General features: G+C 46.3%; 1 protein-coding gene across 1 annotated transcript; it reads right to left on the minus strand.

The window, feature by feature from the left end:
* Positions 1-84: 84 nt before the first annotated feature.
* ACOX2 (acyl-CoA oxidase 2) lies at positions 85-27811 on the minus strand. Its single transcript, XM_080926115.1, has 16 exons — positions 27744-27811; positions 26497-26661; positions 25734-25967; positions 25006-25168; positions 24671-24822; positions 24216-24323; positions 22667-22786; positions 22264-22379; positions 21586-21758; positions 19795-19957; positions 17921-18111; positions 16271-16450; positions 13788-13893; positions 11239-11456; positions 3482-3614; positions 85-2052 (listed from the first exon to the last, which is right to left on the minus strand). The coding sequence occupies exons 3-16, from the start codon at positions 25891-25893 to the stop codon at positions 1990-1992; spliced, it is 2046 nt and encodes a 681-aa protein (XP_080782241.1). The 5' UTR covers positions 25894-25967; positions 26497-26661; positions 27744-27811; the 3' UTR covers positions 85-1989.
* Positions 27812-27919: the final 108 nt, after the last annotated feature.

Raw genomic sequence — 27919 nt, forward strand, 5'->3', positions numbered from 1 at the left:
ACTCCCAAGGGGACTGTCTACCAGGAAAAAAAATCTAATAAAAAATGGAATATGAACATTAATGGTTGTATTTATTGCTATATAAGGGGAAAATCATATTTTTTGTTGAAAGTATGCATCGTTTATGTCCCAATTAAACTGCTTCTAGCACATTTGTAGTAGAGTTGACAGGACTCGGTGGAACCTTAGATTGTAGTTTAGAAAGCCAGCTGTGTAACCAGAGATAAGCAGTTTTGTCTGAAGAGCGCAAAACTTTTTTCAGGTAGGATTACAGTGAATATTACAGGTTTTCAACACTCACAACTATTAATATGACTCATTCCGGTTTGTGCTTGCCCATGCATAAGGACAAAATGACTCCCACCATTGTATCCTCAGGAATTGTGGTAGCCGAAAATGTATGTTATTATCAAGCATAAGTTCAATTCTGAAAAATAAACTACAGGGAAGGGTCAGAAACGCTTGGGGAGATGTGCATACATCTACTTATTTCAGTGTTCCCTGCTTACAGAGTTGACGTGACTCTGTTGCTTGAAAGTTACAGGAAGGTGTGTGTTAATTATGAGAGGCTTTCTGGTTTGTGAGCATTGCATGGTGACTTCCCTGTTTTAGGGGAATCAGACCTCTGCAATTTTCGCTGTAGGGAAGACAAGACACCTTTTCCTCTTCTCTGTGAGACTGTCCCAAGATTCTTCCTTTGAAAGGAAGATGAGAATATTTACTTACATGTCTCTTTGAAAATTTAAGATTTGATAAATTACCCCCCCCCACCCCATTCAGACACCAACACCACCACAGAAGCTCAGAATTACCTCATTGTGAAACTAGGATACCTTAATGTTATTGGCAGGTTGCTATGGCTTTGGTGTGTTGATGAACTGGTGAGAGGAGGTTACTGTTTGGAGTATATGCTCCAATTGAAAATTAAAGGGTTTCCTAAATAAAGACCTCAATTGGTCCTGTGCTGCGGAGCCAGCTTAAAAAAGATGGTTTGGGTTTGGAACTTTGTGGAGGGTCTGGAAGGGAATTAGGCTTCCAGCACCAACATCAATGGCTCACAACTGGTTGTAACCACTCCAGGTAGTTGTGACACTTCTGACTTCCGCTTAAGTGTGTGCATGCACACACAGACACACACACACACACACACACACTTGAAAATCTTTTTTAAAGTTGTGGAACTAGGAGTAATATTAGTTCCAAGTTTGTGAAAAAGGAAAACTTAGGAGTTCTCTTCCTGTCCCCTTTCTCCCAAGAGGGAAGCTTGCTTTTAGTAAATTTTCTCTGGCTTACTAAGTATTAGCAGGTAAATGCTTCTATGAACAACAAAGGCAAGCAGCAGGACTTTCAGGTTTTGCCATTCGTTTTTCCCCTGCAGCTGTAAGGTGGACCAGGGCCCTGTTCATGTTAGGTAAGTGTTCTGTCACTTAGCTGCAGACCATGTTGTGAAGTTGAAAATGAAATGGAAAATGAAGCTTGGTTGTTTTTGGGTATATTGAGATAATTCTTCTTTATGAAATCTTAATTTTTATGGCAAAAGAGATGACTTTTTAAAAATGGTATGTCACATTCTAGGCATGTATATCTGATGTAGATTATAGCATACCTTGGCACCTTTGAAGAGCTTCATGTGTGTCTGTAAAGCTTAGGGGAAGCTAAAGGTAAGGGTGGGCTATGGGGTAGCTCAGCAGCAAGAGTTTTCAGTCTCAGCAGCCCCTTAGATAGTGAACAGCACAAGCAGCAACTAAGAAGTTCATTAGCCTTTCCTGTACTTAAAGCAACATTCTCGCAGCTAGCCAAATACATGCTACAGACAGACAAGGGGAAGTTTCAAACATACGCATTAGTAGGATAATATGATAAACATTCATGTACCAATTTACTAACTGATTTGAACAGGCAGCACTCCACCCTGTGCTTTAAATTCTTTATATGTATATGTGCCACAGTAAGGCCACGGTGCTACTTGATCCCGAATCCTTGGGCTTTTCACATCTTGGGTTTCCAGAGCTGCATCAGTGGCCGGATGTACTTCTTATACGCAGGGTTCTCCTATGTTTATGAGAAGTACAAAGTACATTACTAAGAGAACACTTTTAGAATTAATGACTTCACTTTCAAATTAAGTACTTCACTTTAAAAAAGTAACATTACCTAAGAGTCTTAATTTTTCAGATTATTTTTGAAAGTCACAGTGTGAACATATGGTAAACACTTTTCCAGAGAGCATCCTTTCTTATGTAGAGTTGGCGCATGCAGGTGGCTGATTAAGAGAAAACCCTACAGCTTCTCCACTTCTAGGATTTAATACAAATAAAAGCCTTTTACTATTTGAGGGTCTCTGAGATTGAATATGAACCACAAAGCAAGGAACCAGAAAGTAGAATCAGGTAATAGTCCGTGTCAGAATAGGCTTTCCCATCATTTTGTGTATTCTTTCTTATATATTCAGTTTCTACGTGTCTTTTGTCTGTTGATCTGTTTTTTCCTTCTCTCCTAGTCCCTGCCCCTTGTTGGACACTCCCCCCAGGTCTATAGTAAAGTACTAGAAGTAGCTGAACTGTAAGGAGCAGTAAATAGGTAAGTGGTTTCTATTTCCTTGAGCTGAAACACTGTCTGCTTGTGGATGGTGCCCAAGCAAGATACCTTGTATCTGGTAGCTACTGTGGTGGTTCTGACTTTAGATAATCATGTTAAGCTTGGACGTGTGCCGACTAACACCTCTTGAAGTGTTAGCGAACACCTAGGTGTCAATACTTGCTCCGACATCTTTCAGAAGTTGGACTAAAGAGAAAGTGTCACCATCTGAAAAACACTGCTTAATAGATTCTCATGTACCCAGTGTTGTGAAACAATTGTGGGTGCCTATAGATAGATTTCTTGTTGGGATTCTCTGTATCGAATTTGCTGTTCACTATGGGCTTCCTAAATTAAAAGCGCAGTAACCACTGATGTGCTTAGATCTGCCCAGTGAGCTAGCATAACTGGCCTTCTTGCATTGCCCCCCAGAACAGTCTTATCATCATCCTCTTAGGATGGTTGTGCTTTTCCCGCCCACTGGTGTCAGTACATCACGTTTCCCAATCCCCTCTGAACGTGCACTTATCTACATAAAACAGAGCTAAAAGCCTGGAGAAGGGATGGTTGGGCACTGCTGTGATTTATCTTAGTGTTGTTCATGTAAAGCCAGCTTGCTGCTGTGTGTATATGCCTTCGGGTATGTCAAGCCATGATTTAGAAATGAGCCTTTCTCTGAATGCCGTTTCATGTTTTCAGCTGTGCATTTTGCTGATTTCAGTTCCTGCCAGGCCACACCCATGGTTTCTTTTATGCATTCTCTAAAGGTATTTTAAACAGATGCACTATGCCAAGTGATTTCCAACCTAAGCAGAACCGATTACAATGGGGGAAAACATTGAGGTGTATTTACTGCCTGTTCTTTGCTATCTTACATAATTTATAATGGGTTTCACTCAACTACCTGAGTATTGGCTGGGGACTCCTGAGCCCACTCAAACAGACGTTCGTAGACATGCCCATCATAACAGCCGAGTGCCGAGTTTAAACTGTGGTCCGTGAAGTCAAAAGCATCGGTTAACAAGATGGCATCCTTCCTGAGAGAGAAAACAAATTGAGCTTTTCACCTTGCTCTTACAAATCTCATCAACCCACAAGAAGTAATTAGAAGTTGAATCATTATTGAGTGGGAAATTCACCTTTTTATTTGGGTTTTATTTTTTTTATCAGGTATATATCTACAGGATATGGAATCAAAGGGTTCTTTTAAGGCTTATTATTTAAAAACCAGGGCTTGCCTAGTGGGCATAAAGTTTAGTATCCAATTCCCAATATTAAAAAAAAGAAAAGAAAAGAAAAAGAAATTATATCTTCCAGTGTGCTGGTTAGTTTTTATCAACTTGACACAAATTTGAGTCACTTGGGAAGAGCGAGCCCAAATTAAGGAAATTCTCCCATCAGATTGGCTGGTAGACATGTCTGTGAGACTTTTTTTTTTTTTTTTTTTTAATTAGTGGTTGATGTGGGAGAGTCCAGCCCACTGTGGAAGGTACCATCTCTAGGCAGGTGGTCTTGGGTTGTAAAAAACAATTGAGCAATCCACGGGGAGCAAGCCAGTAAGCAGCGTTCTCTATGGCCTCTTTCAGTCTCTGCCTCCAGGTTCTGCCCTGCACTCTTTCCTGGGCTTCCCTCAGTGACTGAGGGCCGAGTAAACCCTTTCCTCTGCAAGCTGGATTTGGTCAGTGTTTGGTCACAGCAGAAGTAACCGGTACACTCAACAACTCTGTTCCCCAGAGATGTTGTGAGTCTTAGATGATACACAAATATCTCCGTAGATGAATGTATCTGCCTGCCTATCTCTGTATAAACTGCTAACAAGTTCTTGATGCTTCAGTTTTACCTGTTATTCATTGACTAGTATAAAAGCAGAAGTTTCCTCCTGGGGGAGTACAAAGGACAGAATCTTACCCTGTAGTCCAGGCTGTCCTAGAACTCTGTGAAGCCCAGGCTGGCATACAGTACCCCTCAACGCCCTGCCTCCAGATGCCTGACGGATGGGGCACACTTGGCTGGATGGAGCAGCTTTTTAAGTTTTTATTTTGTTTTGAGATTAAGGTCTGGTTGGTCTGAAGTTTCACGTTGTTTTTTGTTTGTTTTTTGAGGCAGGTCTTGCTGTAGTTCTGGCTGGTCTAGAACTCATTATGTAGCTCTGGCTGTACTTGAACTGTGCACTTTGTGTGGAGAATCGATATGAATCTTCCACGTGTGAATCTTAGGCATCTGACTCACATCCTCAGTCGTGGGATTGAACTCATGTCAGTCTCGGGCTTCAAGTACCTTTGTCCGTTCAACCATCTTGCTGGCTTTTAATCCTGTTTTGGCAATAGCTAATGAGCCTCCTATTCTGGCAAGAGCTAATGAAATGTACTTTTTGTTTAATATCCCTATGACTCTTGTGGTCTCATTTCTCTTTGTAATCAGCCGAAAGTCCATGGTCCATTGTATTTTTCCCCCTAAAAATATATTGAGCAGTTTTTCTTCCTTTTCATGCTGGTTTAGGCCAGTGCACTCCTGGCTTTCAGTGGTTTTTCTACCACTCCATATGAGATCATGTGTCTGGAAAGACCAGCTACACTGTTGTCCTAAGAGTTTGGATAAGCCAGTCCTGGCCTAGCTTTCACGTCCCACTACTCTGGCTCACTGTTCACTTGCCTCATGGTGATTTCACTGTCTCTTCCACCTCCTCCTTCCTTTCAGAGCGTCTGTGCACCCTGTTTCACTGGGAAGGGCCTCACACGGGTTCTCACCTCTGAGCACCAGGCATTTCTGCTCTCCTGCTTCCAGACCTAATCCTTGGTCTGCCTGATGCTCTGAGCCCTTGCCTACTGGAGAACAATACTCCAGACAATACTTTTCTTTCCTGTATAGTATCAGAAACCCTCAGGGTCAGTTCATCAGTGTAGTGTTATCTCTCTTAAGACAAGCTTTGGGGTGGCTGGAGAAATGGCTCCGTGGTTAATAGCACAAGCTGCTCTTGGTTTAGCTGATGGCAGTTAAATGGTGGCTCCCAACTGTAACTCCTCAGACACTTCACGCATGTGGTGTACTTACATATATGGCATACTCGAAAAATTAAAAATGAAAATTTAAGCCAGGTGTGGCTGGTTAACATCCCACTCTCACCTAAGATCAGACTCTTGGGGATCACCAGAGGAAAGCCCTTAATCTAAAAGATGGAGACCCAGATAATCAAGAACAAGACAACTCAAAGGATACAAATGAACCTGCAGGCAAAATAAAACTTAAAAATAGAAAAGAAATGTTTTTTTTTTAATCACCAAAATCTTCAAAGAGCTAAGAAGGTCAAGACACTGCAGATATGAAATAAGATAAAAAATTGCCAGTAATATCCAGAACATAGAAAAGGGATTCTGGAATTAAAAAAAAAAAACCTGATAATATAAATGAAATAAAATAAAATTTAAAAACAAACATGTTTTTGCCCCCTCCTTTCCCTTATCCACTACAGATTGTGGCTCCTCTATTTCCTGAATTCAGGAGTGTATTTATTTTGTTTGCTTTTTGCCAGTTCTTCTGCTCTTTCTAGCGAGGGCTGGCTTAATGTCAGCTTTCACCTCCATTGCTGGAACCAGTGTGGTTAGTCCCCTGCTGTTTTTGGAGGTCCTGACACTTCTCTTCCACTCCCTCCTTGATGACATCATCTCTTGATGACATCATCTCTCTCATAGCTTTGACTTCCAGGTTTCTCCATCTCATGTTGCCTGCTTCTGCCGTCAGTACTAGATTTCTAACAGGCTTTTCTGATGTTCTGCATACTTAAAACACTCCTGATCTTGTCTATCTAACCCTGGCCCCCTGTCACTTTCCCTTGATGATAAATGGCCTGACTTCTTCTTTCCATCCCATGCCATATATAAGTGTCAGCAAACCCTATTCTGTTTTCAGAGCATGTCCAAAATTGTCCACTTCCCACTGCATCAGCCATCGTCCCATGGTCATCTGCTCCATAATCATCTCTCACCTGGATTATCGCCTTAGCCTCCAGACCTGTCTCTGTGCTGCTACTTACTCGTTTATATGTACTGATTACGTTTGGGGCTGCAGGCCAAACCTATGCCATATGTGCTCTACCTTCAGGGCTGTACTCCCAGCTCCTGCACTGTATTATTCAAATATATATTAGGCAGGGAGATGGCTCAGCTGAGAAAATGGTCGAGGACCTGAGTTTGATTCCCAGAACTTATATAGAGGGGAAAAGGATAGGTGGAGACAGGGAGATCACTAGGCTTCACAGTCCAGGCTGTCTAGCCTGCTTGTGGGTTCCAGCACAGTGAGAGATGCTGTCTCAAAAATACAAAAACAAAAGCCACTGGTGCTTGAAAAAGGACACCTGAGGTCTGGCTCTGGACTCCACATGCACACACACGCATACACACACACACTCACAACAAAACACACAGCAAACCCCCAAATTAAAAAAAAAACATGCATATGCATGTACATACATGTGCATGGTCCCGAGATATGACTATACACATGTTAGGTTGTTTCTGCTTCCCATTCTCACACACAGGGAAAGCCCAGGTCTTTAGTTTTCACAGTTACATACCTTTTCTCTCCCACTTCACCTGCACCAGTGCTCTGACCTTTGTCTTACCCTCCCTCAGCTGTGACTGCCACCTCTGTGGCACTGCAGTGTCCTCCCCTTGTGATTTCCACATTGTGCTCTGCTTGGCTGATAGTTTCTCTTGGTAGCCATATGATTCGGAGAAACTGCTTCCTTCCCTGTGTTCTCAGGCCTTTCCTCACATCAGCCTACAGGCAGCCTTTCACTTGAAGGTCTGGAGCTGTAGCTCACAGGTAGAGCACTTTGCCTGGCATGTTCAAGGTTGTGGGTTTGATCCCCAGCCTCACACAAAAGCCAGAACAAGATCATTTGGAACCTCCGTGAGCTCTCTGCTCCCTCCTGGTACTTACCTTCTTCCCAGAATACTTTTTTCCCATCACAAGTGTTTGTGCGTGTGCGTACTTGTGTGTGTGTGTGTGTGTGTGTGTATGTGTTGGTGTGTGTGTTGGGGGAGCCAGCTGTCTCCTGCCTGTAGGCACTGTGGGCCCTTTCAGCCTCTGTATCTTTCTGTCATTTACTTTCTCTGAGATTGCCACAATTCTACCTTGAACTCGAGATTTAGCTCCCTTCCACTTCCTGGTGCTCCTTTTATCCTTGACTGTACATTTTATATTTTTACTTGCTCAGCTTACTTTTATAAATTATAAATCTTCATAAGAGCAAACACAAAGCAGAGTAAACACTAGGCTGTTTTAAAACTTCCCGACAATGCCATTGATCAAAAATCTTCAATTTAGCTTCAGGCAGAGTTTTCAGATAAGGGCTAAAACTAGCCACATATTACCAAAATATCAAAAGAAAAACCTCTAAGCCACTTACTAAAACTCTTCTCTGAAATCTCTTGAGCCAGGCCACAGTTCAAACCACCCTTAGCACTACTGTCTTCCATGTTTCTATTGGTGTTGTCCATTAAGCCAACATTAAAACATTCCTCCAAAGGAAAGCAGGGTTAGGTCTGTCATCGCAATGCCCAGTCCCTGTCAATCTCTGCCTTAGGCTTTCTTTCTTTCTACTGCTATGAACAGACATCATGGAAAGCATTTAACTGGGGCTGGCTTACAGTTCAGAGGTTTAGTCCATTATCAACATGGCGGAAAGCATTGTGGACAGGCAGACATGGTGCTAGAATTCTAAGTCTGGACTGGCAGGCAGCAGGAAGAAACTGAGCCACTGAGCCAGGGCTTCACAGTGACACACTTCATCCGACAAAGCCACACCTACTCCAATAAGGTCACATCTCTTAATAGTGCCACTCCCTATGGACCAAGCATTTAAACGTGAGTCTGAGGGAACCATACCTAGAGTGTTTGCCCAGCAGGTGTGAAGCCCTGGGTTCAAACCATAGCCCTGAATAAAAAAATGGTTGTGTTGGCTAGTGCTGGTAATTCCAGCCCCAGGAAGACAGGGCAGGATGGTCAGAGGTTCAAGGCTATTTTTGGTTGTATAGCAAGTTCAAAGCCAGACACACACTGTCTCAAAACAAATGCATATTTGATGTTTTACTGACGTTGCAGTAAGGCTCCAGAAATAAACGAGTATGTTCAATGTGCCACCTCCACTCAGCAGTCCCTTAGTGGACATGCTTAGCAGGACCTCACGTGCTGGGCCAGTTCACTGCCGTACACTGGGGGCTGGTTTGGGTCTCAGAATACTGTCCTGCCCTTGTTTTGTCATCCCTGAAATCTGAGGGAGTCGGTGGTTAATCCAGTCTGAGACCCGAGATGCTGAACTGGTAAGAGTGTGGGGTCTGTTTCCTGCATAATTACCCTGCCACACAGACACACAAACATACACACACACACAGACAGACACAGACACACAAACACACATAGACACAACATACCACATAGAGATACAGACACAGACAGACATAGACACACAGACACACAGACAAACATATACCACACACCACACACAGAGACATACACACAGACACACAAACATATACCACATACAGACAAAGAAACACACACAGACACACAAACATACACACAGACACAGACACAGACACACAAACACACATAGACACAACATACCACATAGAGATACAGACACAGATAGACATAGACACACAGACACACAGACAAACATATACCACACACCACACACAGAGACACACACACAGACACACAAACATATACCACATACAGACAAAGAAACACACACAGACACACAAACATACACACAGACACAGACACAGACACACAAACACACATAGACACAACATACCACATAGAGATACAGACACAGACAGACATAGACACACAGACACACAGACAAACATATACCACACACCACACACAGAGACACACACACAGACACACAAACATATATCACATACAGACAAAGAAACACACACAGACACACAAACATATACCACATACAGACAAAGAAACACACACACACACACACACACACCCTGCAGCATGCTTATGAGATGTTAAGGGTCTTATGTGTCTCAGGACCAGGTGACTTTATTTTTTCATGTATGTTTGAAATGTTAATCATTGAGTGTAGTAGTTACAGCCTTAGTGCTCCTATTAGGGTAAGTTTAGCCCCTGGTATAATCGTATGAGGTGTGCTTCTGAGCGTTTTTGTTTGTAGTATCACTTAGTGTTGGTGGAGATGCCATGGTATGCGATTGGAAGTCAGAGGATGGCTGCCGAGGCTGGCGCCTTCTGTCATCAAACTCTCTGTCCGAATCAAACTCAAACTGTCCTGTTTGGTTGGGAGCCGGCAAGCCATCTCTCTGGCTCCATGTTTGATTGTTTATTTGAACAATCGTTTATTAGCTACTAGCTATTAATCAGTTGTTGATATGTAGCCACAAGGGCTTGTTAATAATGCATTTTAGAAACAACAAAAGTACCTAGTTGATTCGTATGGATGAAAATCTATACAAACCTAAAATCTTTTATTGATAATGAGAGCTATTTAGAATTTCAGGGGGATGGTCACTCCCCTCCACACAGAATAGACATAGTTTTTGCCTAGCAAGGTTTCAAAAATGTTATGTTCTCAAGTGACCTTTTTTTAAATTATTATACTGATACTAGTAAATAATTAATAGTGTTTAATACCTGTTTATTCCAGTAGCATGGTCAAGTTAGGCTTCAATTTTGATGTATTCATAAAGCAATATTTACTTTATGTATAAAAAAGTAACAGAATGAATACTGCTTGTATTCATGCCTCTAAATTGTAAAGGGTCAGCTCTACATTTAAAAGTATTTATTACTGCTTTATAAATGGGTATATAAATTACTAAGTCTAAAAAAATTATCTTGACACTAAGTAACATCAAAATATATTAATTATACTTTATATGAGTGTATGTAAAGCACATTTAACAAAGACATGGATATACATAACATATACATAATGCTCAACACCCCCTACCCCTGAACACACAGATGAAGAATGCACAGTCAGCGGCCAGAAAACTGAATGTTTCTAATTCCTCTGCCTTGTCATGCATGGTGCATAAGTTCATTCATATAAGCCAAAACTTCTTCCTCAGCAGAACAGGGAGACTAACTCCAACTCAAAGGCTGTATGGATTAAATGAGACTATGTATACAATAGTACACAAACCTCACTAGTGCTCGTTATGATTAAAATTAGTGTCAGCGTGCTCACACTGCACCCTTGATTGCATTCTCACTCCCTAGACATTGCTCCTTGCCAATGTGGAAGAGTTCAGGTGAGGGACTAATTTATTCTTTTTTTGGGTTTTTAAGTCAGGGATTCTCTGTGTAACCTTGGCTATCCTGGAACTCAGTCTGTAGACCAGGTTTACCTTAAACTCATAGAGCTCTGCCTGCCTCTACTTCGTTAGTGCTGGAATCAAAAGCCTGTACCACCACTGCCCATCCCTAATTTATTCTTAAGCACTAGAAATTAAGTTAATTTCTAGTTTTCTCCCAGTTCCTCCAAAGTTTCTTTCATCAGGTCCTAATGTTTTCTTTTGGTATAATTGTGCTAAGTGTCAGTTTGTCCAGACCCCAGGTTTGTAAGGTCTTAGCTGGCCTGTGCACCAGGGTCTAACATGGTTTCAAGGAGCAGTCACTCACCGGATCAAGGGAAGCAGGTCTAGGGAAGCTTTTCTTGCCATGTCCACTTGGGCCCCAGACAGGAAGCCATCGTGTAGAAAGTCCCCTGAGTTACTCAGAATACCGTGTAAGGCATAGAGGTTGCAGAGGCGCTGGAGCACACACTGAATCTCTGGTTCATTGTCCAGTTTCTCCACAGCTTCCTTGAAATTCCTCACAGTGATAAAGTAGCAGTGAGCCTATAAAGACACAAAAATGTCACTGACGCTCATTCTAAGCTCCAAAGGTGGTTCTGGAAGCTTGGCAAGATGGCTGATCTCCCAGAAGACCAGCAGTTACTTTTTGTCTTGTTCATTTCAGGTGTGACTGGTGTTCTGAGTGTGTGTGTGTGTGTGTGAGAGAGAGAGAGAGAGAGAGAGAGAGAGAGAGAGAGAGAGAGAGAGAGAGAGAGAGAGAGAGAGAGAGAGAGAGAGCACTGGGGGCTTGGGTGAACTGTGAAACTGGGCCTTTGATTCCTCATTTTGCTTGAGATAGATTCAGAAGCATTAGAAGTAGAAAGAAGACATGTGCATTGGAGGCTAGCCTGGGGTTCATGAAGGGCCTCAGCTCCACTTTTCTCAAGAAAACTGCTACTTACTGTCTGTGATGTTAAGGCAGTGTGTGCACATGTGTGCACTGTGGTATGTGTGGAATGTATACTAGCTAAAGCAAAGTCAGTGGTGCCATTCAGTAGGTCTTAACCACTTAGTATAGAACACTTCCGTGACCAAGTGACCACCTGCACCAAACCTCTGCTCTCTGGACTCCTTTCCTGGGGTTCCCTCTCCACTCAACCCAACAACTAAGGATGATTGCCTGCCCCAGTGGGAGGCCTTCAGGACCCCCTGCTATTGTTAAATTGTTTGACTGTGGGGCTGCTTCAGAGTTCTTCCTTTGTGCAGGCCATTTGTGAGTTCTACCAAGGGGTGAAAGGAGACATTAACAGCAGGTCTCTTCCTGGAAGCTGTCCAAGGACACACCTGGGCCTTTGTGGCACAGGAAAGGTTGGCTCGCTGGCTTAGCTATTTTACTCCTCCGGCTTAGCTATTTTACTCCTCCGTGTTGTGTGTCCTCCACTTTAGAAAGGATTCTGTTAGCTTCTGTTATGCTAACTGAGGGGGCCCTGGCAAGCAGAGGTTTAGAAAACAGACAAATGAGACCTGAGCAGGTGTGGCTCCTCCCCCCCCCCCCCCAGGAGAGTTCACAGTCCTCAGTAACCCTTCAGTTCATGTATGTGAGCTGTACAGCAAAACTGAGTGGCCCAAAAACTGAGTACTGCAGAGTTCATGGCAGCCTTGGTGTGTGTGGTTGAATGTTGAGTCACCAGGTGGCATTGCTGCCCAGTCTGCCTGACAGCCTGGCCTAAGCATCTCTAGGTACTTTTCAGGACTGCTGTTCCAAGGGTGCCCTTTCCCAGGCCTGGATCTTGAGAGTAGGAATGAATGCCTCCCTCAGTTTTCACTTGGTGACTTCCATTCTAGCTGCCCCAGCTTAGGAGACATTCTTACTTCTTTCCCACCTGATGACTTTGAGTCCTGTATCCTATACCATATCACACAGCATTTCTGTCTCCTCCCAGTTCTCCCCATAGCCTACACCAAGCTCATGGCAGAGCCACCCTCAGGATGGACCAGATTGCCTCTGCTTTCCCTGTGACCAGCTTCTAGACCTCCCCCTGCAACCCCATCATGCATGGCTCTTCTAGAAGGAAGCTCTGATCACTGGCCCCCAAACTTGGCAGTCTCCCCTGCAAAGGAAAGAACTAGCCATTTTACCATGCTTCAGAAGGTCCCTGGCCTCGCCAACCCCCTCCTCTCTTCCCTGCTCTGCCTGCCTCACTTCAGTTCCATTCTCCTGCTTTGGCATGGCCAAGGGAAGACCTGTATTGCCTCCCAGGCACCTGGTCTTTTCTCCCTGTTTTGATATCTTTAGCTGTTCTTGCTTGGAGACCTCTCCCAAGCTGCCACCACCCTCAGACAGCCAAAGGCTTTGTGACTTCTTAGCCCCTTCTGCCCTTTCTTCTTGAAAGTCCTTTAGGCTCTGTAGGGAGTGTAAGAGTCCTCCCCCCCTCCCCCCCCCGCATCCTAGAGCCCCTTGACTGTAGCTGTGTGTAGGCAGTATTGTCCCTGTGTCCTATTCACTGTTGGCACAGAGTGCGTGCTCACATAGTGCCCAACTGATGGTGAAATAAGCACAAACACAAAGGATAGTGGGAATTGAGTCAGACATTGTAGGATTGCCTGTGGGGCTAAGGAAAGACTTGACCTGCTTTTCTGTCTGGGAGGAGCTATTTGAACGACCTGAAGCAGGTCCAGTAGAAACGCCTCATTACTTCTTCCTAAGATGCCGGCAAGATGCTTTGGAAATAAGTCCTTTAATTAAAATTCTCTGGACTACAGCCTTGGATGTAGGAGGAGGGCAGTCCCTGTGGGGCAGGGGCGGGGATGAAGAAGAATGTGAACTCCAGTTTTCTTAGCACAGGGTCCTGCTGGGAGAGGGAGCACACCCCTCACCTCCAGGCAGCAGCTCACCTTAGCAGCCTGAATGTGGATGACAGCGCTCTGGTTCCAGGCATCATACAGGTCAAGCCCAGCTCTCATGAGGGTCTGTGTATCCTGTGCTGCGTCTCTTATGAGCCTAGAGACCAGAGGAAAGGGAGAACTGAGGGGCTGCTGGGGTCTCTCAAGAACAGAAATGCTCTCACTGACCGGTCTGAGAGATAACTGCTGCATACGCGTCTCTTCAAGGGCAGGCATTCCCAATTTACAGTGGGGAAACCGAGTCCTAGAGAGGTTAATTAACCTGTTCAGGATCACACAGCTAATAAGGAATAGGGCTAAGGGTTTCCTTTTTCTCTTTTGAGACAGTGTATTGCAGTATAGCCCAGGGTGACCTAGAACTTTCCCCCTGCCTGCTTTAGCCTCCTGGGGTGATTTGTTTGTTGTTTGTTTGTCTTAGGATCTCAGGTAACTTCAGGCCATTCTGATGATTGGCTCCTATGGCCAAACCAAAGAGATTTTTTTTTCTTCAAAGGGCAATTCTATTAGAAGTCCTACCTCAGGTATTGAACTAGAAAACCATCTCCTGCCCTCTGAGCCACTAACCTAGTCATTTGCCATTATATTAACCTTGAGTCTGTTTTTCACTCCCCGTGTGCCTGTCTGACCCTTGGAATTCAGTTGTAAAGCAAACTGTTTATTAAGCAACATTTACTCTGCTTTGCCAGGGAACTGATAAGCCAACAGCACACTGAGTTCCAAGCAAGGCGGCACAGAGTGGTGCTTTTATTTCCAGGCAGTCTGTCTTTCCCATCCCCAACCTTCCCAGCTACCTTAGCTCTGTGTGTCCTGCATATTAATCAGGCTAGTTCCCTGGTAGATCCCCACTTCTGAACACAGTGCCTGGCAAACTGTAAGCGTTTAAGAGTATTGTGCAACAAATAAGTAAATATCTCAAGTTGCCAGTGATCCCAAAATAGCTGTGATCCTCTCTGAGACACAGGTTGGAATGTAAGCTTTCTTAGTGTGTATTGAAAATGTTTTCTTCAGTTTTGGCATTCTGGTCTAAGGCAGAGTTCAGAAAGTTCCCTTCTAGGTAGCCGTGTCTCCAGTGATGGTGGCTATGTTGTGTTTATGTGTCTCCTTTCCCAGCATCTGAGCCCTCAGTCTGACGTACAGTCGATATTGGTGATATTTACTAAACAACAGAATGTGCAAGTTCCTGGAGTTTTCTTTTAAACAGAATTCATGTTCTGGCTCAGCAATTAAGAGCACTGGCTGCTCTTCCTGAGGATCCAAGGTCGAGTCCTAGGACCTGCATGGCAGCTCACAACTTTCTACAACTCTGGTTCCAGGAGATCCAGCACTAAGTCCGGCCTCCATGATACTGCATTTCCATGGTGCATAGATATGCATGCAGATAAATTCTCATACACATAAAATTAAAATAAATAATAAAACGTCATGTTTTAAGCCAGGCATGGTAATACATGCCTTTAATCCCAGAACCGAGGAAGCAGAGACAGGCAGGGCACTGTGATTTTTGAGGACAGTGCAGTCTACACAGTGAGCTTCGCAACAACAAATAATATATATCTTTAAAAAATATGTATTTTCATGGATTTGTGCTCCTGTGGGTTTATGTGTAACATGTGTATGCAGGCACCCACGGATGCCAGAAGAGGGTACCAGGTCCGTTGGAACTAGTATTATATTGTAGGCAGCTGTAAACTACCCCATGTAGGTCCTGGGAATCTAACTGGAGTCCTCTGCAAGGACAATAACTTCTCTTAATTGTTGAACCATCCCTCTAGCTCTGGGTCCTTGGTTTTGTTCATGAATATAACCTAGTTCTTCTACTCTGAGGTATAAGCACACTTTTGAAAATTACTTTTAATGTTTGTTTATTTACTTATTTATTTATTTAATGTGTATGCACGTGTGTGTGTGTGTGTGTGTGTGTGTGTGTGTGTGTGTTGTGGGGTGCATGTACTTGCATAGAGTCAAAGGGGGGTGTCAAAAATCCCCCTCTATCACTGCCTGCCGTGTTTTCTTGAGACAGGGTTTCTCTTACTTGGAATAAAGCTGGTAACCAGAAACATTGACCTTATAAGTACTCTAAACTATGCCTGGCTGTTTTACATGGGTGCTGTGGAAATAAACTTGCCTCTGAGAAATACTTCAGATTGTGAGATAGTATAGACTTAAAGCATCACATACTTTACTTGTTTTGATTTGCATATCACTCCATTTACCTTGATTTGTGTATGCGTGCACCTGTTATATTGGAAATCACCATACGAACCTAAAGGTTTAAGAAATTCCCGTCACTATCGAAGAGGGGACCAGGATGGTGGTCCATGCCTGAGGGTGAAGTGTCCCTTCTACTCCCACAGTGACGAGAGCTAAGAGGTCTGGAGAGGCTGGAAATGGCATTATCCACTAGTGTGCAAGAGGCCCTAGTGTGGGAACGAGCCTACCCCTGCTGGGTTGCTGCCTTCTTGGCACTGGCTTACCTGGCAGACACATATGCCCAGGCTGTGGTATAGACATCTGGGCAGAGGAAGTCAGCTGCTGTCTGGGCGGAGCACCTGGCTGGCCTTGGTGTGGTAAGATACGTGACAGACTGAGGGAGAGGCTTCTGTGGTATGGAGCCTGGGGACACTTGAGCCTGCAGGTAGCTCTTCATCAGATACCTGGGGTTAGTGGGGAGTAGAGATGGATGAGATAGTGTGAGACTCCGTGGGCCCCCACCCCAACTGCCCTCACTCCCAGAGGCATGCATTTTTATGCTGTGCGTCAGTGGGGAAAGCCAGGACTACTGGTCTCAGCCCAGCCTCTTCCTGATCGTCACTCTTCATTCCAACCCTGGGGCTGACATCTTCTGTAGGACCTTCATTGAGATGTACCCAAAGTGCTAATCTCTTTAACAGGTGACAGGGGCTACAGGACTGGGCCGGGCTCCCTTAGATCCTAGATACACACCCTTGTGAGGCTTGACCACAAAGAAGCTTCCGTATCAGGAACTTCCGCCTCAGGAAGTACAGTGTGACCTTTTCAAACAGTCAGATGCATGGACAGCTGACATGAGGTGACATGAGGTGTAGCAGCTCCAGGCTGCTTCTGTGTGAGATGGCTGTGCCCAGACAGCCCTGGGCTCCCATTGGCTCCTCTGAGACCACTGTGATGCTCTAGAACTGTGTCTCCCGCTGCCTCAGTTTCCCCAGGACGATGGGAATGGACAGGGTGAGCATGTAGAACTGAAGGAGACACTTGTGAACTGCTTGTCAAGGGCGGGCTGCAGACTGCCTAGTGCATGCGGTGGCATTATTTGTGTAAGGTGGCAAAGAAAGAGCCAGTAAATGTATATATTATATTGCCGGTGGACTCCTTTCTCCTTGAATATTGAAGCATTTGTTCTCTTCAATCGCCAGAGAATAAGTGAGTGGGAGAGAATCAACCATCAGAAATAGCTGGCAAGAAACAGCCCTGTCTGCAGGAGGCCAGTGTGGTTTCCCCTGCCTCTCAGAGTGGAGCCTGTCTCACATTTGCTCTTGGCTGAGCCTGGAATACCTCAGAGAGCAAGGCAGGAAGGTGCCTGCCCTCAAGGAAGTCCTGGTTCAGCTAGGATGTAGAGCTAAAAAGCTAAGCAAAAAGTTGTAGACAATCACAGATTGTGATAACTCCCGAAGAACACGTGTTTTTAGGTGGCAGGGGTCAAGGGCGCAGTGGGCGGCAGGCTGGGCAGGCGGAGCTGAGCAGCCCGGCTGTGGAGGCAGCATCTGAGTCACAATAACTGGAAGGGTGCAGTGTGACCTGAGGCGTTCCCTTCAGGTAGAGGGAGGCTAATGAACCATTTAAAGTGACACAAAGACATAATTTTCTTTAGGCTTTGCCAAGGGTTCCCTGTTGCCTATGGAGAAATGGGGACAGAGGAGAAGCAAGAGTCCAGGACAGAGCCTGATACTATTGTCTGTGTAAGACAGACAGATGGCCCGGCTGGGAACAGCAGGTAGTCTAGGGGAAGTGGGCAGATTAGGGACACACTGGGATTTGAACTGCCCTCAAATGCTTTCTTCCAATGCTTACTCCCTCTATGGCCTCCCTGAATGGAACCTTAGGGGACCCCCCCCCCAGGGTAGGTAGGGCAGAGGTCTGGATTTTACCTGGCCACTTGCAGGTAGAGCACTGTATTCTCACCCTCATATGTGCAAGAGGCTGTCACTTGAGTGACCAGCGTCGGCAGGCCGCTCAGCTTTGAGTAGCCATGACCCCCGCAGGCCCGGCGACAGATCTCTGCCCCCTGGGTACAGAAGTCTGCAAACATGGCCTTCATTCCAGTGCTCAGAGCATGGAGCTGCAAGAACAAAGCAGTAGAAGGTCCTATAGCACCGTGCAGGCTCACCACCCAGTACCGGCAGCATGTTGGCCGTGGCTGCGAGGTTGGTGCAATTCCTCGCTTGCCTTTTTGTGAGGTGGCAGACTACGCTAAGGCTCGTGCAAAGGCACACAGTTATAAAGTGTGGCCATGGTGCTGTAAGAATGAAGGAGAAATCTGTCCTAGCCCGTGTCTCCAGGATCTGCAGAAAAAAGGGGCTTCCGGGAGTGGGCCCACTGTCCTATAAGGGACATGGGAACTTGCTAGAAGGCAGAAGTTTGGAAAAGTTGCCAGTGAAGGCATGTGTGTACCATCAGCCCGTTTCCTGGGGTGTAGGTGGGTGCTATGGTCCAACTGTCCACCCAAATGTATGTGTTACGATCTGAACCCCAAAGAAATGGACTAAGGCAGTGAACCTTTGGCATGCATTAGGTGAAGCCTTCATTACAAGTGCCCATGGCTGCAAATGACTGTAGGATCTACTCCAAAACTTGCTAAAATACAATTGCACTATTGCTGCCTTTGGAAACTTTCTTGCCACCCACCCCTCTGTGTGTGTGTGTGTGTGTGTGTGTGTGTGTGTGTGTGTGTGTGTGTGTGCCTGTGCATGACCATAGTGTATGTGTGCAGGTCGGAGGACAACTAGCAGGAACAAGTTTTCTCCTTCTACTATGTGGGTCCAGGAACTGAAATTGGGTTGTCAGGCTTAGTAGCAGCAAGCACCTTTCCTCACTAATCCACGTTGCTGGCCCGATAATTGTCATCATAACTGTTTTAAGAGGTGATTGGGCCGCAAGGGTTTCTGGGTCACGGATAGATTAATGCTGCCATGGGACTGGGTTCCATATTGTGGGAGTTGCTTTGTTATAAACCCGAGTCCCCTTTCTCAGTGCCCCCCCCTCTCTCTTGTCAAATGATGTCCTCTGCCACCCTACCACACAGCAGGGAGGCCCTTACCAAACAGTACCAGTATGACAGGCTGGGCATCTCCAGAAGAGTGAGAAATTAATTTCTGTTGTGTGCTAGGCACTGAGTTTATAAACGTTTGCTAGAACATCTGAACAGCCTGGCAGAAGGTGCCATTAACAGTCTGGTTTGGGTTCTTGAAAACCCCTATCTGTCTTCCAGACTTTCACACCCCTGGGAGGGAGGCCTCCCTTTCCCTTCCTATTTTAGTTTCCTTACTTGCAAACTAAGAATGTAAAGGGTGGATTCCATGACAAGTTAACGAAGCAATGCTTCAGAAGCACGGTGCCCACACAGGCTGAAGGCGTTTGTGAGTCCCAGCCTCACCAAAGACTGAATATTGAATCCCTGCACAGCCTGGACCACAGTGCTCTCTCTAGGCCTGAGTGTTTTTGGATTTTCCAAAGGCAAAGCAGAGCCTGTGAGGTATGTTTACTATGGTGGAGGACTCACTCTGAAAGCATTGGCAGTTGAACACATTGATGGTTCTGTTATTTTTGTGGCCAGTAGAATAAATCCGATTAATTCAGGTCAAAGTATGCCATCAAATGCGTTCAAATGACTTTGGAGTTGTTTGGATTTCTATCATATACAAGGGAGACTGAGGGCCTGTGTGAGCCAGGCTGTAGTCATTTTCCCACAACTGGAACAGCATTTGCCCCCCTCTCAAAGAAGTTCCCAGCAAACAGAACGTACCTCAGGCAGGAGGCTGAAGTCTCTCTTCAGAATATCGTCATAGGAGCTGTGGAGGAATTCTAAGAGGTTGGTGGCCGTGAAGTGGAAGGCATAGCTCACAGCCAGCTGAGGAAGGAGTTTCTGCTGCTGTGTCTGGTATTCCAGGATCTTTGCCTCTGGATCACTGAGTAGGGAAAGGAAGCGAAGGTTTAGAAGTTCACTCCAAACCATCTTCTCCTTGACATTTCTTTTCCTGTATAAATGCTCTCAGCAAATACATCCATCATCTCAGATGGAAGTCTGAAAGGTTCTGAATTCTAAAGCATCTGGACCCAAAGACCAGGTGAAGCGGTGTGGCCCTGACCCACTGGTGACTAGAGTTCATGACCCTTCACTGCTGTCATGTGCCTTCTATGTTATAGGAAATGCACTGAGTTTAACAACTCTTAGCCTATGAACTTGGGTCCAAAGAACAAAATAGGAAGTGTCTTCCATGTTTCTGTCTTCAGTACTTGGGAATATGTCCAACATGTGGAGCCTGAGTAATGGGATTGGGAGTGTGCTCATGAGGAGTCCCCCCAAAGCTGATGGGAGCTTGGAGTCTCTCTGAGCAACAGCTCCTCCTGAGATATTATGCAATTGTAATCAGGGTGGGACCTCTGCTACCCAGATAGAAGCCTGAAGTCCAGGAGCAGTCACCACAATCTTTTGGGTACCCAGTCCTCCAAGGACAAGGCCTTCAGCCTGGAATTCAAAAGCCCAGGCCTCACACTGAGGCTGTTGTGGGTTTCCAGGGGAAACCTCTGAAATTCAAGCTGTACTGTATTTTACCCTTACACCACCGTGAAACTCTGTCCCTGTTAATTCTATTTTACAGACATAGAAGCTGAGGGAGAAAGAAGGGCCTATGCCTATGGCTGCCCAGCATCTAATCCTCAGTGTGTTTATGGCAGGCTGGTGCCAATGCCTGGGGTGCATGACATCAAATCACAGCAGGTCCCAGTGCTGTTCACTCCTGGTGACCTCATTGTGCACAGGTAGGACATAGATAGACCTTGGAGAACCTTATCAAGCCCAGGGCCAATCAGCAGGGCTGGGATGAAAATTCTCCTGAGCACCAGGAACTGTTAGGCTGTGATATGCTCTGTCCCCACTTTCTGTTCTTACTGTAGTTTTCTGCATCTTGAGTGTATGTCCATTTGGGACATATCCCAAATGACTGCTGTTTCCATACATTTTAAATTTAAACAGTGTATTCTGGAAACACACATACACTCTCGGGTGTCACAGAGCAGCCCTTGCCATTCTGTGTCATGGAATGGAGGGAACAGGAACCAGACGCAGTGACAGTGAAAAGAAAGGGTCCGGACTGAGGCTTCACATTGCTACGCAGCACGAGTTCAGCCTCATGCAGTTTAGGGCATTGGCTTTTGCCATACACAACCTGACAGCAACCGACCAGCCTTGACAATGGGCAGACACAAACACTCTAGCTAGTCACAGCCATGCAGAACAAAATGGAACTCAGCAAACAGTCTGAGTCACTGCAGATGGTGCAGGGGGGGAGGTATGGTCACACACAGCCTAAAGGGGCCACACACTGATAAGAGACAGGTTAGGCCAGTCTGTCAGTAGAGTAAAGGAAACCCGAGACCCCATCGGGACTGCATACATGTGCATGTGTGTGTGAGTGTGTATGTGTGTGTATCCGAGTGTGACCTGCTCCAACACCATGGCTCTGGCAGAGTTGGTGTCAGAGTGGGGCTGAGAGTCAACCATGTCTGCCAGGGTCAGCCTTTGGGTGCTGCTTGCCTAGGCCGAAGACGAGACTGGTGTCGGATTACAGAGTAGCGCACAGAAATGGTGCAAGCCTTCTGGAGGAAAGGTAGCATTCCTTTATACAGCAGCTGCACCCGGGTCACCAACATGCCAAGATAATTGCTCTGGGGTGTCCCTAGCCTCTGGTAGGTACCATCCGGCAAAACCTGTGTGCAATAAAAACAGGTGTTGGTTGGAGCTAAGTTACCCCAGGCCGCACCTCCGTGAGCCTCCATCTTTGCAGGCATCCCACTTTTCCTCACGCTGACACATAAAAATGCTTGCATGAGAAATCCCCACCTTCTACACCTAAAGAGGTAAAGCTGGCTAATTCGGACTTCTGCCAGCATCTGGGGCACGTCTGTCCTATAACGGATTTCAGGACAGCAACATGTTCACCCTCACATCCTCCCCTTTCTGGGGATTGCTTTGTCCCTGTACCTCATGTCTGTTCTGAAACCATGTGCTAAGTATTTACACATGGGGAGTCTTAGTCTTAAAGTGATAAGATTGCCCCAACGCTACTGTGCCCCTAAGCTCGGTTTCATCCAGACCCGTGGCACCCGAAACTCTTTCGGCTTTGTTGAGGCAGACCCAGAGCCTTGGCAGCCATGTAAAGGGCAAGTACCCTTCCTAGGCAGTCTGCGTCCATAGCCTTCCCAGGCATCTAACCTCTGCAAATCGACTGAGCATGTTCTCTCTGGGAACTCGCACGTGGTTCAGTCGCAGGAAGCCATTGTCTATGTGATCCAAGCCCATCTTGGGGCCTATGTCCCCAACTGTGATTCCTAGAAAAGGGTAGAGATGAGAATGCCTGGCAGTTGAGTACATGCAGTATGGCAGGTGTGTACACACACACACACACACACACACACACACACACACACTAAGCAAACTGAAGTCAGACAGATGCTGAATCTTGTACCAGTCTAGCAGTCAGATCACATTAGCTTTTTCAACTAGACAAGGGAGACATATCCAAGCGTCTGTGCATCTCTTGGAGACACAGGACTGGGAAGCTTGGTGGAACCATCTTCTAGGTGGGTGGGTGATCCTTGAGGAAGCACAGGATTACCTGGCAGTGGGGTGTGGTCCTCTAGGCTCCGGATGGGCACAATGAAAGCATGCATGCCATGATGGGCTCCTAAGCAGATCAACTGGGCTAGGACCACAGCATGGGTGACCGTCCGTCCCACTGAGGCAGAAAGAAGAGAGGCCCGTCACAGGAAGCCCTATGTACCATGTCTTGTTTCTGCCTGCTCGGTTTAGGTTGTTGGGTCCTTGTAAAGTCAGTGATGACAGAAAAAATTGTCACAAAGAACCTGGCTAGAGCAAAAGTAACAGAGAGATTTGGTGAGGAGTCTGAAGTGAGTAAACTTTTAAAGACTTTTGTTCCAGACCACAGCAGCTAATGAACCATGCTGCCGTTAGCCCAGCAATGAGCACAGCCATTGCGTATCAAAACCCAGCTAAAGCTTAGCTCTTGTCTGAAGTAAGAGGACTCTTATTTATTCACATAAGGAAACTAAGGCTCAGAGTATAGAGTGACACACTGAAAGTCACTTATCTGGAGGGGCAGAGCTGGAATTTAACCCCATTAGCCTAACCTTAAAGATGGGTTTCTTCTCCCTGGACATTTTATATTGACTGTTCGTTCATCTTTGTCCCTCTTACCCTCTCCCTCATCCCGTCCTTCTCTCTGTCTCCTCTTTCCTGCCTTGCTTTTCCCATTCTGTCCCTTGCCCTGCTTTCATTGAAAGCACATATTAGTTTCCACACCAGGCATTTTGTCACCGGGTCTCCAAATGCTACAGTGGAGTCCTTAGAAATGATTTCTCAAAGTGGCCATTGGCAGAATTCTGTCTTGGAGCTCCGAGATGGTGTGGCTGCCACCTCGTGTCTATCCATGTGATTGGAGCTTGTCTGGGTATGAGTGTCAGGGAACATTTTTTAGCCAGTTACCCACCCCAGAGCATGCTCTCTGCTCCGGTAGGTAGCAAGCCTATTGTGTTCACTCGGGAGGCTAGAATATGTGATGCTGCTGGGAGTCCTTGGGACAAGACTAGGTAGTAGTGTGTGTGTGTGTGTGTGTGTGTGTGTGTGTGTGTGTGTGTGTGTGTGTGTATGGTGTATTGTGTGTGTGTATATGCAAGTCTACATGTGTCTGTGTGGGTACAGTGTGTGTGCTGTGTATACACGTATGTGTATTTAGGGAGTTGTATGTATTATGTGCATATGTACAGGTTGTCTATGGGAACAACTCCTGTGACTGTGGAGGTCAGAGTGTGCTTCCATGTGTTAAATGCTTGCATATGTGTATATGGGGGTAGTGTTTGTGTTGTGTGCATGTACACATGTTTTGTATGTGGACAGTGAATATGTGGCATGTTCTTAACCTCATTGCCCACAGGTTCGGCACATTTCCTAATCTACTCAAAACTCCCTTGGGACCTTCCAGTTACTAAGGAAATTCTTAACATCTTATCTATTTCAGTTGATCTCAAGGCGACGAGCTGAGAACAGGAAATCAGCCTGATGTCTTTTAAGCATCAAAGCTAGTGCTACTCAGCCTCAGCTCTGTTTTCTTTGTGGAGAGACAGGGAGCTAGGAAGGAGGATACTCACAGTCCCCAGGCCACCACTTGGTGGAAGTCATTGTAGGGCTGTGTATCACAAACTCCTGGGTGGCTGCATCATAGGTGGCTTCAGTCTCCAGGCCTTGCAGATATGTCCCTTGGGATCAAGGAGAAGAATTAGACTACTGGGATAGGATGGGGTATGCACTTGTGAGTAGCTTCTAGGTGGGCTAGGGCTCAATGTGGGAAGAGGTCAGCCCCTGACTGTGCTCCCAGGCCTATCTCTGCTTTATCTGTGGGCTGTGTGAGGACATACTGATGCTTCTAAAGAAACGACTTGCCCCCTGGTAGCTCATACAATGTATGTGACATTAGGACAAGGCACTCCCTCCTCAAGACCCTTGACTGCCATCTGCTGGGGTGTTTTGAATTAACATGCACATGTGTGAACTTGAACAGGCGTTCCAGAGTTGTGCAACGCCGCTGCTCGCAGCTGAGGCTCACCATGTCCCAGCTCTGTCTGCGCATACGTTGTAATGATCTGGAAGTTTCTGCCGAGTTGGCTCCATTTAGCAATCTGCTGATCTGAGCCCAGGCTTCTGATAGCATTCATGGCAACACCATGTAAGCTTAAGTTGACACATCCAGCAAGGACTCTGTGGGGGAAGAGATGCTGAAGATGAGTAGCCTGTGGAGGACAGGTCCATAAACTTTCAACCTGGGTAGGGCTCAGGAGGGAAGAAGTATCTGGCATCAAGTCCTTGTTTGCTGAGGGAAATGCCTTATGGGGTTGTGGGTTGCAGGCAAGCCTTTCTGGTGGGGCTGCCCTGGGTGAGCACCTTTCAATATAAACGTATTCAGGACCATCTTCTGACCAGCCCAGGCTCAAGGCCAGCTTCTCAAGATGGAATTTCTTTTGAACTGCATCCTCATACAGCTCATCTTGGCTCATGAAGTAAAGCTTCTTCATATTGAACACTGGGTCATGTTGAATGATGCTTTCTACAGCAGAAAGAACAGAGGGGGTTGGTGGATTTGGATAAGGTTCCTGACAACAGCTAATTTTCCCACCCACTTGCCTCATGGAGTTGGAAAGGAAGCCAGCTGTCACTGTCATTTAACAGGTGAAACAATCGGGACCCTCAAGGACAGTGTGCTTTGTCCACTCCTGCAAAGCTCTGCCAGGGTGTGTGGTGTCGAGGATCAGTTTGTTACTTGAAAGAGAACCTAGGCTTATAGAGGGAACTCATTTGGTAGAAGGGCTGCCTAGAATACATAAGGCTCTGGGTTTAATCCACAGCACTGGTTCCCGTGCACCACAGGAACCAGGCATGGTGGCCTACATCTTCAATCCCAGCACTTAAGAATGGAGGCAGGAGAACTGGAAGTTCTAGATCATCCTTAGCTATGTAGCAGTTTGGGACCAACCTGAGTTACATGAGGCCCTGTCTCAGAACAATGAGCAACACCAACAGAAAGGACTATTAGTTAAAGGAGTAGAGAATTAGTTAACAGAGTGTTCTAGGAAAGGTTCAAAGCCAGCGCTTGGTCTCCTGCCTCTGCTTACCAACTCTCCTCCGCAGCACAGTGTTTGGGATGCCTCCATCCAGGATGTTGGTGAGCCGCTCCACACTGAAGGATGGTGCCTGCCTTTCGCTGCCTATGTCAGGGTGCAAGTGCCTGCTCCAGGTGTCCCCCAGGGACACTCGGTGCACTGGGCTCCCCATCCTGAATCGAGTTATCTCAGAAAGGATTTGGCTTCCTTGAGGGTCTGCTCTGAGCACTGGGAGGTGCCAAGAACCTGTGTACGAAAGGCATTGCTTAGGGCTGGGGTCAGCCAGGGCCTTTCTTGGCCAGCTGAATGACAACACGCTCCCTCCATGTCTTTGTGGCTCCTGGCTGTGGTCCGCATGCTGTTGATGAGTGAATGCGGTCAGTATTGTTCTGTCTGAGGTAGCCAGGGTCCAGTGCTTTGACCACAAAGCTCCTTCCCCACCCTCTGCAGTTTGTGTCACAGCATCCCTGGGACGGTCTTCATGAAGTCAGTGGAAGTCACATGGAAAGAACAGTTCTAAAGAGGTTAAGTAAGTGACTTCTATTAGAGGTGGCTGGGAGCTGGCTGGCTGGAGTCCAACACAAAGCAGTTACCTCATTCACACTATACCTTACTGGGGGCTCACTGCCTCTGGTTTGCTGGGAGGGACCCACACACCTCATTTGCCTCTCAATTTTTGTGATACCTATTTGAGCACTGAGGAATGGGGCCTAAGCGTATAGAGCTGTAATCCCATCTACTTGGGAGGCAAAGGCAAAAAGATCAAAAGACCTACCTGGGATACAGAATGAGATCAAGGACAGTCTGAGTAATTTAGTAAGGCCATGTTTCAAAACAGTAGCAGAATCCCTGGAGAGTGCAGGCCTAGTCTACAAAAGGCCCCAGGTTCAATTCCCACTGTGGAAGAAGAAAATGAAGGAGAGCAAAAAGGAGAGGAAGCCTGTGGAAAAAAGAAAGAGGTAAAAGCTTGCTTTCTTTCTGTGAAGTGTTTTATTCTCTGGATTTCCTGTGTCCCCCATAGAAAAGGTTGGCCCTGCTTCCTTCACAACAAACCTTTGGCCTGATAGAAATCCCATCCACCACACAGTGAATGAACAACTAGATTCATCCATCCACCTTCTTTGAGCACCTTAACCCTCTCCACTCCTTGCCATTTCCTTCCCTACCGCTCTGCCACCTTCACCTCTTACCTGGCCTCAGTATCTCATTTTTCCTTTCCTAATCGTCACTGGAAATGTGCAGAAGGGACATTTGTAGAAAGGAGTCCTAGCATGACTACATGTTCCCCACATGCTTCCCGCTGGCTAGCCTGCCTCCTCCCCTCCTGACTTTTACCCCTGTCGTTTCCTCTGGCTGAGGCCCAACTCCCCAGTGTTCCTAGTGAGCTCCAGCCTCTTGAGAGCTCATCGTAGCTGAACCCGTCCAACAGCAGCATTCTTGTGAGAACAGGGCACCCCTCACGCACTCTTGCCTCCAGCACTGAGTGCTAAGAGATGGCATTGTGTCTCCCTGTTCCAGAGCCTGGCTGTCCCTTCTGCTTGTCACCTGCTCTCCTTTCCTTCATCCCCTAAGCCCGAGGATACAGTAAGGGCCCTGTCATTTCACAGAGAGGATAGTACTGGGAAAGGGGGTACCCTTGTAAGGCCACAGCCACTGGCAGGCTTCTGAAGAGGTTATAAGAGGTACTGACAAGAGGCCTGGCATATATAAGGAGCCCTTTGTCTGCCTGCCTTCCTTTGAGGCTGCCTAGCTGCTTCCTTTTCTTGCCTCTGGCTTCCTCTGTGCCAGATGCCCTTGCCTCCTGGTTGTTCCCCAACTCTGCAGCCTCTGGCTTGCTCTGCCTCTGCCTGGATACCCTTTCCTCAGATGTCTTCATGTCCTCTGTCTTACTCCATGTCAGCCCTCAGTGAGGTTCCCTACACCTCCTTGGACACCCCAAGCCCTCTGCCCAGGCTCTTTACTGTTACCTTAGCTGTGGTCTCTCAGTTCTCTGGCTGGCCTGGCTCTAAACCCTTGACTCACCTCTGTCCAATGGCAGCTCTATAGGCCGGGCTGGCTTCTTCCCTCTAGGCCTAATCTTCAGACTGTTGGCCACACCCCTTTCTCCTCCCCAAGGGGCTGGTATTTACAGGACCTGCCAGAGCATTGCATGAGGCCCGCTCTTGCCAGCCAGTGTCCTAGGGCAAATGAGGCGTACT

This window comes from Micromys minutus (genome assembly GCF_963924665.1).
Source record: "Micromys minutus genome assembly, chromosome: 12".
Lineage (NCBI taxonomy): Eukaryota > Metazoa > Chordata > Mammalia > Rodentia > Muridae > Micromys > Micromys minutus.

Bases quoted from the DNA above. Each gene is read 5' to 3' on its own strand.
- ACOX2 (XM_080926115.1), bottom strand. From the start codon at position 25,893: ATGGGGAGCCCAGTGCACCGAGTGTCCCTGGGGGACACCTGGAGCAGG. The intron at 18,112-19,794 runs GTACGTTCTGTT...TTGTTCTTGCAG, and splicing joins ACTTCAGCCTCCTGCCTGAG to CTCCATGCTCTGAGCACTGG. The intron at 13,894-16,270 runs GTAAGCCAGTGC...TCTGGTCTCTAG, and splicing joins TGGGCATATGTGTCTGCCAG to GCTCATAAGAGACGCAGCAC.